Here is a 17,080-nt window from a genome sequence, read left to right as displayed (position 1 = left end):
TAAAAAGAAAACTCAAAGTCACAAGATGTAATAGTCAACAGATCTTGCAATTGAGGTAGTTGCAGCCTACTAAATCTGCACTATTCCAAATCTGAATTAGATCCACTGCATATATTAAGGAAAGGCAGTGCCTGCTCATCAGTGTAATAGTCAACACACTAAATTCAGACTGAGGTCAATTGAGTTGCATCTGCTAACACCAATTCTGAATTGAGCTTGCTATCTGGATTCCTAATATTTTGTACCTTTAATAAAGAAATGTTACTGCGCAAGCATGTTCTTCACTGCACATTTTAGAACCTACTAGTAAGAACGAAATTGATCTTCCTTTGCAACATGACACTGTAAAGATTGTATTAGGAACTTGTTCATCTTGAATTTAAAAAAAAAATCAAACAAATCAGGCTTGATTAATTTAAAAAAATTCTACCTCTTTTATTAGGTTGGAGACAACTGACACAAACCACTATTCACGAAAAAGCAAAGCCAGGAATAATGATAGTGTAAAGTCAGCTCTCGTGAATAATTCATGGGGTACAATTTCATGTTATTTTAAATGTGCTGCTTCTCTTGCTGATAAGCAATAATTTTGTGTTCTTTCTTTGCTTTTTTTTAACAAATCAATCAGAAGGATTCTCTATTGTTAAATGTATTTGGAATCATTTCTGAAATGCCTTAATAGAGCTGTGATCACCCTCTGATTTATTTTTCATTCTCTACCAATCGTGGAATAGGCTGAGGGTTCCATTTCTGGCTTGTTTTTAGGAAATTAAAAATGTCTTGGAGCTACTGATGGAGCATCTGATAAATCCTGCATTTCGTTGTTTTATGTTGTTCCATAGCAACCATGTGTTATCAGTCAGAATGACCTTAATTTTATAATAAGAGAACATCAAGACAAGAAAGGGCAAAAATGCCGTAGGTCCACCATGGGGCCCTGATCCTGAAATCTGAACCACACCGGCAAGCCTAGTGCCTACTCAGTGTCCCAGTGAAGGCATGGAGGTGCAGTACAGACGCAGGGATCAACCCACAGAGCACACTGAAAGGCTGGGAGCCTGTCCATGTATCTTCGGTTTAGCAGGCGGCATCTGAACACAAAATGAAAGTTGCTTCTGCAGCAGAGAATGGGAACTTTTCTCTGACTAAAGAGAAAAACAAATCATAACTGACACAAGTTACAAAGACCACACTTTGCAAACTCCATACTCTCAATACATATTATTGCTTATTGTTATTTATTTTATTTGTACCGTGGTGGTGTCTAGAAGCTATGCAGAACAAAAAGACTGTCCTCGATCCAAGCAATTTACAATCTATGTATAAGACAAATGACAACATGTGGATACAGACAGATGCCAGACAGGAAAGCATAACTGTCTGCAGCTATCTGGAAGGGGTAATCACAAATGCTGTGTTTATGATATCCTTTTTCTCTACATCCCCACCTTTGCTATCACTATTTCAACTCCACCAGTGGTAGTAACAGTGAGACCTGCTGCTGAGGTTCTAATATTCCAGTGGCAGCAATGGTGGGACATTTTAGAAGTAATCCCTAGTGTAGACAAGGCCAAAGGAGGAAAAGGAAAGTTAAAAGTGGCTCAAGGAGTTATTTCTAGGTGTGACGGGATAAATCTGAACAAAGGCTGGTTGAATATCAGGAAAAAATGGTCAACAATGAGTTTAATGGCACTTTTGGGTGCACAAAGGAATATAGAATTGGCCCCATAATGGCTAGTGAACATTAATGATATTTGAAATGCTGTGGTTGCACAGTGATTTCTTCTCCTGATCTCTTCCTGGTGTCAGTTATCTGAAATTGAATATTACATCATATATCTATGGTGGGTGGGAGGAGGAAGGATCCACTGGGATCCTCACATGTTCTCCCCAGTTTATTCTTCCTCCTTTCCACGTTCAGTTTGCGTTCTCGGGTAATCCTTCTTTTGCTGTGCAGAGCTGGACTTTATCAGTGCCTCCCTGACTGCTAGCTGGAGAGGGCTATCTCAAAGACACGTTCAGCCCCTGTCAGAGATGGAACAGGGATTCACTCCTCTCTGTCCTGAACTCAAATCCCAGCATGGCAGTAACAACAGTCAGCTTGTCAGTGTATGAAAACTGATACTACTAAGGCATGTTAAACAGCCTTTGCTACCAAGGCATTTCTTTGTGAAATGAGCTCTTCAAATCCAATTCATTTTAAAGCAAAATCCGTTTTTGAACTAAGCCCATTCTGAACTGCTGGCTCAGATCTGTGGATATCTGAAAAAGGACAGACCTACAGATACATTTTCCACCTGACTCTATGCATGTCATTTCAGCAAATGTCATTCATAATGAGAAGCAGTTCATTCAGGGTCATGGAGCAATATAAGATGGGGAACTGGCCATACAGGGATGTTGACAAACTTGAGGTAGATCAGAAAACAGGAACAAAACGGATTGAGAAGCTACGGAGGAGACTAACTCCGCAGAGGTTAAAATAATGAAATATGTACAGCACTGCTAATTGACAACTAAGGGAATAGGATAAACATCTGCAAGTATTAGAAGGGTGCAAACTGAATGGGGGGTATTGATAGGGTGGTTCACGGAGTTATAACTAAGAGCAATGGGATCGAATCATAGACAGTAAATGACAGGCTGAATAACGGGAGAGAATTATTAACAATGAGGTCTATTACCTTGGAATGGTCTCCCAGGGATAGTATTGAAAGCCCGACTGCTAATTGATTAATTTAAATCTAGACTGGAAAAAGCATTCTGGAAAGTACTACACGAAGCAATTTTGCACTTGCAGGGGAATAGACTAGATGACTTAGCGGTCTTTTCCAGTTCTAATTTCTATGGTCCATTTCATTCCTGCCTTCTGTGGATGGAAAGGATGAAATTCCAATGGATTTGTTCCTGGGGAGCATGGAAGGAGACAATGCTACCCCTGCAGCACCATTCTCCCTTTTCCTGATGCTCTGTGGGGTTGAAAATCTACAGGGGGTCAGGCAGACCAGAACAGGAGCTCTGCACCTGTGGTCCCCCTCACCAAAGTCATAGGATTCTTTGCCTAAATTAATAGAGACAGAGTTGATATTAACGTAGACATCTCTCTCTCTTCCCCCCCTCCCTGCTTTTGTGAGTCCGAACACCATTTTTCTCCTCAGGGATAAAACCACACAGAGACTTATAGCCAAGTTCCAATTTTACTTGAAAGGTGAACTGAAAAGCATTTTCGCCTGCTGATACCTGAGTTCAGAAATTTGTGTTGCTCTTCTAAGAGGTGGCGTCACTAACACCTAAGCAGTAAACAAAGCTACATTCTTACACTCCTTTATGTGGAGGTAAGATCATCATCCTTAACTGCAGTAGGGGAAACAGAATCCTTAACTCAAGTCCTAGCAGCTGAGTACAAGAGGATCGGATTTTCAAATATTTTGTTTTCAAATGCATTTTATTAGTTTCTTAGGCTTTTGAATATTAAAAGTAATCTTTGACTTTTATTTGTTTCTATTTTCCCCTGAACATCACTAGTCTGATGGGCCTGAAGTGCAGTGTGCAGATGGGGCCCTAATCTTTCCCATTACAGTGCGACATTTAGATCTGGTCATTAGCTTACACATTTAGGCCAAGCACCAGAAGTTTTATTTATTTATTAATGTTTTTATTATGCCTGTTTTGACAACTGGTCAATAATATTAGCTAACTAGAGTGGTGCAAAACTGTGGCCTGATCTACACACAGTTTATGTATTGTTATCATTATTTTGGTTAGGGGTATGATTTTTTAATTATATAGTTATACCAGTACAACCCTGAGTATGGATGCAGTTTTACTGAGGTAAAGGTACCTTCTATCAGTACAGTTTATTTCCCTTTATGTATGGGAATAAGCTATACCAACATAAGCACTATTATACTGGTATAACTGCATCTAAACTGGGGACTTCTGTGTGTAGACAACGTCTTTTTTGTTTCTAGGGTTTCATATGAAGCGTTTTAAAACTTGAGCTCATGTGGCTTCAAACCCTCCTGGGCTTTCAGGTTCAAACAAACTCAAAATGCAACTTGGTCAAGACTGCCAAGTTTCCCCTTCTTTCACATTGAAACCCTGGGCCATGGTTGCTGAAGATAGGACCCAGGTTAACAAACCTTTCAATGAGTTTTGAGTTAAGAAAATCTGAATTTAAGTAAGTTTCGCATGGGCTGAAGTTTCATCACAAAGGTTTCCTTCAGCTTAACTGCTGATCCTTCTGCCTGGCTGAAGCCTTTTCTTTCTTATACTTCTGAAAATAAAGCTCTGGGATTAGCTATAGTTTTACATTTCCTGAGCAACATCATAAAGTTAAAAGGTTACTTGACGTACACACATCTTCTCTTTCATACAGTTATTGACTGCATCAGCTGCCAAATTCTGATCTCAGTTTGAGCCCAGATTTTAAAATCCAAATCTAGTGTTTGGATCTGGGGTTCCTGTTCATCCCACTATACACCAGGATTGTGAGATTCAGATCTGTGAGATTCAGTTATGAATCTGGAGTACTTACCAATAAACTGCAGATGAACAGGCTAAGGCTCATAGCCACAGGAAAAATGATTTTTAAAAAACAAAGTTAGGTACATCTAATCTATAGCTCTCTGTCTATCTCTATGTATATCTAGATTCCCCCACCACCACCATCACCACAGACTTTAAGCCCTTCTAAATAGTTGGTAAAACTTCCAAAAGCACCTAACTGATGTAGGGCCAGATTTTTTTAAAAGGCAGTTAGGGACCAAAAGCTGCAGATAGGAGCCTAATGGGATTTAAAAAGCACCTATGTAGATTTGATGTCTAACTCCCATTTCCCAAGCCTAAGCCTCACTGAAAGTCACTCACTGATAGGCTCTTAAGTGCCTAAGTCACTTTTTGAAACTGGGACCGAGGAGCCTAAATAACTTAGGACTTTTGAAAATTTTCCCCAGTATCTAATATTCTTCTGGAATATTGCTCATGGTACAGATTTGTAAAACATGTGCAGATGGTCTGCCCAGTTTTCATGATGCCAGTTTTTGACAAAATCAGCTTTGGGATCCTGCAGATTTATATTGTAAATGTTACAAATCTGATGCTGTATTTTACTAGTTTCCATCTTCCCTATTTAAACTATGGATCAGAAATCAACTGCCCATCAATATTCTTGATTAGAGTTAGATGTCAGGCTTTATGAATCTTAATATGACTGGAAAGATCCATGGAGACATATTGCAAACTTTCCTTTTTTCTATTATTCTACTTAGCAATTATTAAGATCAATTCCATGAGATAACAGATGATAATTTCCCATCTTTCATTGAAGCATGAAATTGCTGTTTAGGGCCCGTTTGTCCAGTTCATCTTTATTTCAGACAGATAACTGAAAAGACCTCTCTGTTTGCTTTTAAGATCAAAGTGATTGTCAGCCTCACACATACACACACATATGCGCACGCACGCACACACACAAAGAAAAAATTGGAATGAGAAATCAACTTATAGCATTCTCTCATGAATGTCCTCCTGTGAAGAGCAGTGAAGTTTCTTAATGCTTAATTTTTAGCAGAAAACATGACAAAAAAGTTGCCACCTATATTTAAACTGTCAAGGTTTATCAAACACAAATGGGCAAATAGTGTTTAAATACCAGTTTCATCTTGCTTATATTGATTCTGAGATTTTTTTTTCATGAAAGAGGGACTTTGGCAATAACAGATCATCCATGGAGCAAGTGACAGGTATTCTTTATCATGCACAGTAATTTTGGGTGCTAAGCAAATGTATGTGTAACCCGCTGGGAAATGTGTGGTTCAGGTTTCTCTCTGCTAATCCACAGAGGATACAAATTGTAGCAACCCACAGCTACAAAGCTTTGTCTCTTTAGCTCAAGCTGTAACAGCCAATGCGTTTATTCTGAACATCCCTGGTTCGCTCCTTGCTGTCTAAGCCAAGTGGCTGGCCATCACATACATGCATATTTGTTAAATGTCCACAAAAGAAAACTATCAGTGGTCGAATAACAGTGTGAATGTTCTGTGTCTCATTGCAAATGTTAGAAAACCACAAAGCACTCTTCTCCTGTCCCGTCTTTGCGACACAAAAATATAACAATAGCTTTGGTCTTTATAATTGGCAAATTGTGCCTAAGAAGCAGAATTGTACAGACAAAAGGGAAAGAGGCTCACTACTCTAATGGTGCAAACAGGAGGCATTCTGCCAGTGGTGTGCCCTAAATGGAAAGGAGGAATATAAAGGTACAAAAGCATTCCTGTGAGAAGCCAATCAGAACTTGATTGCAATAAGACAGAAAGCATAGCTCAACAATGACTTCTCCTTTCCTCTTAAGTACCATCATCACCTTCTCAGAAGAAAGGGATCTTCTTTCTTCCAAACCTTGATTTGCCATGAACTCCTTTTGGACTGATGTTCTCTGACTGTTGAAAAGTTTACCCAATAAAGTGGAAAAGTTCCTCATGTTGTAGGGCTAATTCATCTCCTACAAGGGTTGCTCTATCTATAGGCGAACTAGGCAGCTGCATAGGGCAGCAGACTTCACCTAGGGCAGCAGGGGTGGCTGGGCCAAACCTGAGTGGTGTTGTGACCCCATGCACCAGGTTGCAACGCCACTCACTAAAATTTATCCCTGGATATCCCTCTCTTATGATGGAGGGGTGGCCAGGCCAAATCTGAGTGAGTGGTGCTGCAACTTCGTGCTTCCCCCGCCCTCCTCCCCACTTTTACTATAAGCATTGAACCATCAGAAAGTCTCGCAGACCAAACCCCTCCCTGAAAGCCTGACACCTCTACCTCCCCCCCCGCCCCCCCCCGGGGGTAAGTCCCCTGGTTCAGAACCTCTGTTCTAGGGATAGCAGGGGGGGCGGCACACTGTTGCTCAGTGTGGCCTCTGATCTCCTGACCCCACCATTAGCTCCAATGTCTCATTCTCTCTTTTTTTCTTCCTGGGTGACTTTCCTGCCTCCCGTCCTGTCTCTCCCATACTTCCCAGAGTGGTGCTGCTGGCTTGGCATAGGGGAGACCCAATGAGCAGTTTCCCCTATTGGTCCAGTCTGGCATTATCCTTCCGCTGGAAGTCTCCATTTGAACAAGTCATTCAATTTAGCATCTTTTTGCACTTGCCTCTACCACTTGGCACTCCACAAATAAACACTAGCGCTGAACATGTGGCCTCATTCTTCCTCTGCCCTACAACAGTGAGAGCACAATGCCTGTGGCGATACAGGGGGGAAGGGTGGAGAGGAACCAGCACTGTTGCTCTTTGGAAAAGTGCAACCTACGTTCCCCTTTGCCCTTTCCCCCCAGCCCAGCCCCTTGCGCCACCTCTTCCCAGGCTCCACCCCCACTCACTCCTCTCCCTCTCCCTCCATCACTCACTCTCCATGCCCCCATCACTTGCTCACCCCTTCTCCTGGGCTGGGAGGAGCTGACATGGAGCCTGCCTGCCTGCCCAATGAAGGCACAGCAGGGCGTGGGGGAAGGGACAAGTCCCTGGAGTGAGGGGCTGGGGTGGGGACAAACGGGGCACAACAAGGTGGAGGGGAGGGGTCAGTTCCTAAAGCAAGGGGCCCAGGCAATCAGGACACAGCAGGACATGGTGGGGGGGTCGGTCCCTGGAATAAGGGGCAGGGTCGGTGCAGTGCAGAGGTGGTGGTGGACAGGATCCCCTCCTGGTGGTTGTGAACCGGTGGTGGCCAGTACCTACTTCTTGGAGCTGGGCCTGGAAGTTAGCCACTGCTCTCTCTCAGGCCTGCTTTTCCCGTCCCCCAGTGGTGGAGGCCGGTTACTGTGGGTAACCAGATTTTTGCTGACCAGACACTGCCAGGTTCCCTTTTTGAGCAGACATTCTGGTCAAAAACCAGACACCTGGCAATCCTAGCTAAAGTGCCAGGTGATTAGCCCATCCCCACACCATAAGAACTGAGCAAAGCTGGGGGATATTGGGCCAGGTAGCATGTACATGTGGATTGTCAAAAGATGAAGCCCAGAGTCACAAAAACATTAGTAAATTTGGTCCAAGCTTTTAGTGAGCTTGGGCTCAATTTCACATTAGTTCTCAACATTAGGGATGTCCCTGAGATGCAAAGCTCACTCTAGATCCAGATCTCAACATTCGCAAAGCATGGAATGGTTCACATCATCCTATGGAGATTAGCCTGACATACTGCATTTGGATCTGAGTCTGAACCTCCTGAAAATTGGAGGGGTTTGGGATTTGTTCCAGTTCAGATCCCTCTTTAGATAATGTTTTGCACAGCATATGTGAATTTGTTCCAGATAATTTAGCCACTTTTTCTTGAATATGCAGTTGATACCACCTGCCTCCTCTGAAAAATTGCTCAGCAGTATTAAACATGTATATTCATGTATATGAAAGTCTGTATTTGATAGTTTTATCTCAGTTGTCTTTCTGTTTTCCAAGTTGAAGTAAAACTGAGTTGGACAAACCATTTCTCTGGTATAAGTCTAGAACAACTGCGCAAAAGACAGCAGAGTTAAACCAATGTAAAACTGGTGAGAATCAGGGCCTCACATTAATATTGTGCTATATTAATGTAATGAATAAACTTAACAATTTACTTAAGAAAAGCCTGGAGGGGAAAAGGGCTAGATGAACTAACGCTATAGGTCTTTTCCATCAGTATTTTCTGTGATTCTCTCTGAACTATATTATCACTAGAGATGGTTGATTTTTTTTTAACTAAACAGTTTTTCATTGGAAAAATGTCATTTTGTCAAAATCAAAATATTTCATGGGAATGTGCCGATTTCAACAAATTTGACAGTTTCAAAATGATTTGTTTCGATTTTCTTGTTTCATATCAATAATGTTGACATATTTCACTCTGATAATGTCAAAACATTTTGTTCTAATAGTGCTGAAACATTTTGTTTTGAGTTTGTTTCATTTGATTTAATATATTCAATATTTCAACATTATTGAAATGAAACTTTCACAAAGTCCTTTTGATGCTTTCTAATCAAAATATTTCAGAATTTCTATTTTGCTAAATATTTCAACTCATATTCATCAAGATTCAGGATGAAAACAAATTTTGAAAGGTCAGAATTTCCTGTGGAGGTAAATTCTGTTTTCCTACCAGCAATTTATCACTACTGAAAACTCACAGCCACTCAGTAACATCACTTTCTACATTTTTTCTCTTTCTTCTTCCTTCTAGTTAGGAATTTGCCCTTGGTGTTAAAACATAACTCCGACACAGCACTCAGCTGCAGTTCTCTTTGGTTTCCCCTGCAGTCTGAAAAAGCAGAGGGAAAATGGCAGAGTTCAGGAAAAGAGAACCTATTTACTGCACTTTTGTTTTGTTTGTAGAGCTGCTGTTTTATCTCAACGGCAGTTATCCCACAATCACTGTGTTTTTTCAAAGTTTTGCCTGAAAACAGCACAAGCATAGAAAATTCTATTTATAAGCCACATGACTTTAAATTGAAATGAGGGGGAAAACAGAATTACTTTTGCATGCAGGGAGCTGTGTATCTCACCAAATTCAATAAGACATTACCAGAGTTATTTCTACTGCTGTTATTATTATTTATTATTTGCTTAGCTCTTACAATTTTCCACTGTAGCAGCCAGATTCCATTTTAATAACTCAAGAGATCTGCACTTATTAATAGCTCTGGTGCTAGAGAGAAACCCAGCCCTATCACCTTTGAAACCTATACTTCATGATCCTTGCTATGTCTGAGAATGATGGCTGGGAAAAGAGCACAACCCTGTAATTACAGAACAGAATGTAGTGGCACAAATGGCAAATAACCCTCTCTATCCATGGGTTTGCAGATATGCTCAAGTGAGAAGGGATTCAAATGTTCATGGGGAACGTGTCCAGATAAGACTGCTTTTGGCTTAGTGTCTTCTCTTGAGCACACCTATAACACTGAATTCAGTGGGGGGGAGGGGAGGGTGTGGACGACTCCTTAGGAGCGGTTAGATATCATGACAAATTGAAGGCAATTTAAATTGGGGGAATTCTGAGGAGAAAAATTAAAATAATGAATCTGGAGGAAATGACTTATGAGGATAAATTAAATACATTTATTTCTTGGATTTGTGCTAACTGTGGAGAACCGTGAATTGCAAGTGAATAAAATCCAGGTTAAAGGATTTTACTCATATGAAATTCAAAAGTAGCTGGAGGAAGGACTCTTCAAATTCCCCACCCACACCACACAAGGAAACAAAACCATCAATACACCTGTCCATGCGCACCAACTGTTGACATATTCCACTGCACCCCTCCTAAACATTTATTTTGGCTATACCTGGACCTAGTGGCCGTGCTCTTGAAACAACCACTTATATCCCCTGTGGTGCTCTGCAGAGACCTGTTACAGAGCTCTTCCCAGCTCAAGTTCTGAGTCCCCCTCCGTGGGGAATCTACTCCTTTTTTATGGTGCTTTTGACTCTACTCTGCCTGTTTAAGGGGAGCCAGGAGTGGGTCCCAAGGAAGCAGAAGAGTTATATAGGGTGGCATTATGAGTATGAATGGGTGAGGTTATAAAAGGGAAAATGAATGTTAGGAAAAGTTTCTTGATGATGAGACTGATTCACTTGTGGAGGAGTCTCCCAAAAGAAGTGATCGAAGCCACCTTACACAGGATGCCAACAACTAGACTTTTTCAAAGAAACAACTTCATGTTTTCTCCTTTGAGGTCCCTCATGTTTGGGACGCGCTAAACAGCCACAAAAGCCTAATTGTCTTCCTTCAAGTCCTTTCTTAAAATTCCCGGATGTTGTGATGCATACAAAAATATTGATATTGATTATACATTTGGTGCACTGAGACCACTGCCTAACAGACTGCCCAGTATTATGTCATTGTTTCCTAGTGATCCCCCATCTGACTGTTGTATCCAGCTCTCATCTGTTATACTTCAACTGTAAGCTCTTTGGTGGTATGTTTGTACACCGCCTGGTACAATCGGGTACCGGGCCACAACTGGAACTCTTAGGCGCTATCACAATACAAACAACAATAATAATAACAGTAGGTTGGTCAAAGTAGTAGGAAATGTATGGTAGGGAGGAATCCTGCATTGACAAAAGGTGGATAAGACAATTAGGCCAACTCTGTCTCTAATTTCTGTGATTCTAATGCTGATTTCTCACCCTTTCCCTTTCAACAGGAGGCAACAAGTAGGTGAAATTATGTTAGTCTTTAAGATGTAGAATTTGTAGTTTGAAAAGACCTGGTAGGTAGTCCTGTCTCCAGCCTGTTGCCCTGCAGAATGCACAATTGTCCCTGTGGACTCTGGCTAATGTAATTGCTGAAAGGAACCAGACAGAAAAGCCTGGGTTACTTATATATCTCTCTCTCTCACTCCCAAGTTTTTCCTCTTATAGCTAAAGTATATCTACTGCTCCACACTGCTGAATGAGAATGATGATTAATGCAGTATCTGTGATGGTGACATTCTCATAAATACCATAAGGCGCCCAGAAAAGAGATAATCACTCCTATGCAAACAAACAAAGTAAGGCCATTTATGCAATGCTTTCATTCACCTGCTGAACATGTCTTTGTATTGTATGCTCTCGGGTTGAGTACATCCCCTGTTTAAGCACTAACAGAACTGAATGTCTATGCTTCTCTTCACTGAACATTTCCTGTGTTTAGATGCAAACAAACAAATAAAAGAGATAATATTTTTCTTATTGATAATAAAAAAGGAACCCCTATTAGGAGAAATAAAATCAGTCAGATCTGCATTTCATCCCATGAATAAAGAGAAAAGGGTATATTTATATGTATTTATATTTGTATTTATAAATTTACCTGTGTTTCTACTGTTAATACATTTTTTGTGCACCTGCTTGAAGTTGAAATATTTAATGCTGCTTTTCTCTCGTTACTGTATATTTTTCTGTGTTGGAGTAAAAGGATCCTTTAGTAATGTGGACTGGGTAAATATATTCCTTATTCATGAAGAATGCTTCAGGAAAATAAAATAGTGAAAGAAAAGGGCATCTTACCTCTGGTCATCACAATTCCTGCAAGGGTTTTGTGGCGTGCATGCATGGAGGTGAAATTGTCTGTCAACTCTTGAAACTTCTGTGTGACCATTTGATATATGGAATCAGCAAACTCCTGAAAGACACAATCAGAAGGAATTTTTCACTTTCTTTTATTGAAGCACCTGTGTGTGTCTACAAATTAATAACCAGCCTTCTGCCTTTCAGATCTCCCTTTTAGAATTAAGCTCCACCTACCTCAGCAAAAAAGTAAAAAGAATGGCCTCCTAAAAGACTATCGATATCATAAATCACCACTAGCTGCCTCTAAGGGTTCATCTGCACTGTAGTAAAAGACGCATGGCATGGTCAAGGCTGGCCCAGGACAGCTGACTAGAGCTCACAGGGCTCTGGCTAAGCGGTTAAAAATTGCAGTGTAGACGTTTGTGCTCAGGCTGGATCCCGGGCTCTGAAACCCCACGAGGGGGATAGGTATCAGAGCCTGGGATCGGGGATGTCTACACTGCTATTTTCAGCCCTGCTGCCTGCACCCTGTGAACCCAAGTCAATTGACCTGGGCTCAGAGTCTCAGTGCTGTGGGTTTTTTATTGAAGTGTAGACGTATCGTGAGAGGGCTAATGGTAGGAGCTGACCCAGAGTGCACTGAATCAATAGGAAGGCTCACATTGACTAGGCTTTGAATCAAACCTTAGTGGTCAAGAAAAGGACCTAGAATTTGAAAAATGTTGTTTCTGGTCATTGGTCCAAGAAAAGTTTACCAGTCCTGAAAGCATTTTACTAGTCGGAAAAAGTGTTTCTTTGCCCTGGCAAGTCATTTAACAGTGGGCTGAATGGTGCGGGTGTCACCTCATTTTCCAAGTTATTTTTTTCAGTATTTTTATTGTTCATGAACGTTAATTTAGCAAAACTTCAGTCGCTTCATGAAACTTAAACAGTTACTTTGTCCCTTGGCTGGTTCCTAGCCACGTGAAGTCTGAGACGCCCTTTGAGTCTTGTGTTGCATCTGGGGTGCAACAAGAACGTCCTTTTTCCACATTCAAGAAGGGCTTTTAATGGTCCAGTGAAGTGAAGAGAGCAGAAATGATGGACTCAGGGGTTATCTCCAACTCTTTTAGACACATACCATAAGATTGCTAATTTCCACATAGACAGCCACCAGAAACAGCCTGAGGGACCTCTGTTTATGTTTCACACAAAGGATGGTACCTGCAAAAGAGCAGTAACCCCTGCCCTGCAGCACTATGTTGGTATGAGCTACACTGGGCAGCATCAGAGCTTGTTCCTGAGATGTGCTAAGCACCACAGCCACTTAGCAATCAATATGAGTTGAGATGGGTATTCAGGATAAGGCCCTACTCTGTTCAGTGGTCTGAGCTACACAGCAGCATTAAGAGGTCCAATCTGAATAATCTGAGAGAGTTTAGCCAGCAACCACTTTGCTGAGTGAACTTCTTTGCTGAGTGAAGGAGAGGGTGGGCTAAGCCATGCTTAAAGTGTGTCTGTGTATGCGGGGGTGGGGATTGAAGACCCAGTTAAAAAAATATTAAAAATCGAGCAGGGCTCCTGAGGAGTGCCCTTTAAACACTGTTTTACCAAAGCTTCTGTTCCCAGATTATGACAGAACGCCCCTCCACTTTTTCAGAACACTTTATGCACTGGGGCTAAGCACTTTATAAAGGAATAACAAAACAGCGGCACTCAAGCAAACTGACTCTCCAACTGCCCTTTGTGCCCTGAACTTTCCAGGAGGCTCATGTGCAGTTAATCAGCTGTTCCTTTTATTTACAGATTAGTAACAATAAGACAACAGGGCCCAAAAGATTTAAACCCCACCTCCAAAAACCTGTTCATGTGAATGAAAATATTTTGATGAAAAATGAGCATTGTAAACGGGCAAAACTCTCATAAACACCACAGCTTGTGGTACTATTTGAGTGAGCCTATAAGAGTGCTTTCTCTTGGATGGCTCCCTCACACACACACAAACACGCACACACACACACACACACACACAGAGCATATGCCTCTGTAGTTGCTATAACAAGTGCTCATTAATTTTTAAACAGTATTGTAAATAGATATGGAAACCCATTTAAATAAAACATAACACAAATTAGGTGATCCCCTTTTGCTAAACATTTTAACTCCCCTCTTCCATGCCACTGCAACCCTCACCCCTGCTTCCATCTTTGGAAGTGACTGATTGATTCTTGTGCATACTGAAGCACATAGGGTTTTCTTTGTCCTTTTCTTGGTTTGCTAGGCACAGCTCTCTGGATGTTGATCTAGGAGCTGACCATCCGCATAGAAAAAAAAAAAAAGGGAAAAAGGGGGTGGGGGGAGGGGAGGGAGGGTATAATAGTAAAAATATATGCTGGCTTGTTGCAAAATGAAAGACTGCTTCATATATATTCTGTGAGATGCATAAGAAATTCTACCCTAAAATTAGATGGAAAGTAAGACAAAATATTCAATTATTTTGGCAGCTTCTGAATTAAATCTGCTTTTCCACAACATCCATGTGGCAAAAGTCTTGTTCATACAAATGCTTGTGTAGTATGAATTTCAGGCCTCTAGCTATTCATTTGTATGATTATGAAACAAAAATTGTTTTGTGATTAAGTGATATTTGTATCAGGCAGAAGTGTTAGTAGTTTATAAGGATTATGTTGTTCATTTAGATGGCAGAAACAATACCATGTGATTCAGGTGCCCAGTCAGACAGCTCAATCTTGGCTGTGCAATGGAAATGGCTCACAAACATGTAAAAATCACAGTCTGGTTGAGGACCATTCATAAACAGGGGAAAGAAGTAAATTCACAGAAAAAAGGTTATTTGTGAATTATTTGCAGAGTAATAGCAAAAATGTCTATTAATAGCAATATTAGGTATGCATGTTAATAGCAATAATCTACAGTAATGTGTGTTAATAACTTACCTCATTTACAGAAGGTGAAACTCAATTTCAGTGCAGAGGGCTTGAACAAGACAGGTGACATTGTGATCACTGCTCCTGGCTAGGAATTGCACACATCCTATTATTTTTGCTACCCTGTCTCTTCCACTACCCTATTCTGACCTGGTTATTTGTATTAGCCACCTGTTATGTCTTGTCTTTTGTAATGTCAGGTCCTGAGAGCAGTGATAGTCATTTATTATATGTTGTACAGTGCCTAGCACCGTGGGTCCCTGATTTGATTGGCTTCTAGGTGCTACCATAATATAAATGCTACACAATAATAATAATAAAAGCTATATACATCACTTATGCAACTGTGGGTGCTCAGTGCATCAAAAAATCAGCACATTTAGGACCTGATCATGCAAAGACTTAGTCATGTACCCATGTACATTAGGTGACTAACTAGGGACCTCTATGTCTAAATGTAGCTATCCACGTTCATTTGGAATGTGGTCAGGGTTAACATTCTATACTGCAATGACAGAGTGTGACTGCAGTTTGTGTAGACATACCGGAGCGAGCTATGGTAAAGGTTGTCACAATGCAGGCTGTCAAAGCCCACCTGGAACCCTGTAATTATGCATGGGACTGGCCTGTGTTGAAGCCCAATGCTGCTGCAACTTCACTGCTCTGGTACCTGAGCTAGCAAGTTCAAAGCTAACTTGGGAATGTCTACACAAGCTGCAATCACACCATTTAGACATGCCGTAGTTTTAGTGGGGCATGGGATTGCAAGCCAGGTGTTCTTGAGTTCCGCATCCAACTTGCTGTGTAACTCTCATCTGGTTTCTTCTCTTGTCCATCTCTTAATATTTCTGTCTATAAAATGGTGATAAGAATACTTAATTATCTCACATGGCTGTTGCAAGAATTAAATGGGTAATATTTATGGAAGTGTTTTGAAGGTGATCAGTGCTAAGAATTATTATCTTGCAAACATGCGCTGGAATGTCTGCAGAATAACACACAGGGTCTCGTCACATCCTCAGCTTTATGTTATCCAAATGATCATCAGTATTTATGCACACACAAACATTTAGGCACCTAACACTTCAGACTAGTGACTGGACATTTGGACCCTATATTATTCAAGTTTTGCGAAGAAGTGCGCTACCCATTTTACAGTGCTATATGAATGGGTGTTAATAATAAAATAACTCATTGCTAACAATAATTCTGGTGCACATAAACACCCTTATAGTCTGCAAACTGAAGTAGCATCTGCTGAGTAAACTCTTTGGGATGGAACCCAGTGTCACTTGAGCAAAAGCTAAAAGGCAGTTAGGCGCTCGACTTCCATTGAAAGTCAATAGGAGCAGTGAGCCTAACACTCTATTATGCTTTGGAAAATCTACACCATAATAACCATAATTATGGCTGGCAGAGCTAAGGACAATAAGAAGTAAAAGTATATTAGGAACAAAAGAAACCCTAACAATGATATAGGTCTATTACTAGATGGAGATGGTAAAACTGGTACCGATGCAGAAAAGGCAAAAGTGTTCAATAAAAGCTTCTGTTCTGTATTTGGAAAGATGCAGGATGATGTACTTGTAACACATTAAAATGATAAGGTATGTTTCCCAGTCTATTAGCAACTAAGGAGGATGTTAAATATCATGTACCAGGGATAAACACTTTTAAATCAATAGGCTAGTACAACTTGCATCAAAGAGTTCTGAAATTGTTGCCTCAGGAGATCTCTGTACTACTAATGTTAATTTTAAAGAAAACTTGGAATACCAGGGAAATTCCATAATATTGGAGGAGTGCTAATGTGTCAATATTCTCAAAAAAAATAAAAGCAAGCAAGATGACCCGGGTAACTAAAGATTGGTGAGCCTCACATCAGTCCCGGGCAAAATAACGGAAAAGCTGATACAGGATTCTTATTGATAAAAAATTAAAGGATAGAGATATATTAAATGCCAATCAACATGGTTTCCTGGAAAATAGGTTTTGTCAAACAAACCTGATTTCATTTGTGTATGAGATTACAAGTTTGGTTGATAAAGACACTACACAGATGTGATACATTTAGATTTTGTAACTTAAACTTTGACTTAGTACAGTACGATATTCTGATTAAAAAATTGGC

General features: G+C 40.6%; 1 protein-coding gene across 1 annotated transcript in view; it reads right to left on the bottom strand.

Annotated features, from left to right (window-relative positions):
* ADARB2 (adenosine deaminase RNA specific B2 (inactive)) overlaps window positions 1–17,080 on the bottom strand; it is a 393,127-nt gene that overhangs the window by 70,713 nt on the left and 305,334 nt on the right. Inside the window, exon 4 of the mRNA XM_067542797.1 lies at window positions 12,020–12,134. Within this exon, the coding sequence (XP_067398898.1) occupies window positions 12,020–12,134 (115 nt within the window). The remainder of the gene's footprint in view (window positions 1–12,019; window positions 12,135–17,080) is intronic.

Source organism: Emydura macquarii, unplaced genomic scaffold (assembly GCF_026122565.2).
Source record: "Emydura macquarii macquarii isolate MOO-44397 ecotype Brisbane River unplaced genomic scaffold, CSIRO-AGI_Emac_v2 contig_719, whole genome shotgun sequence".
Taxonomy (NCBI): domain Eukaryota; kingdom Metazoa; phylum Chordata; order Testudines; family Chelidae; genus Emydura; species Emydura macquarii.
Note: the sequence above shows the minus strand (reverse complement) of the source record. Positions and strands in the feature narration are given on the sequence as shown.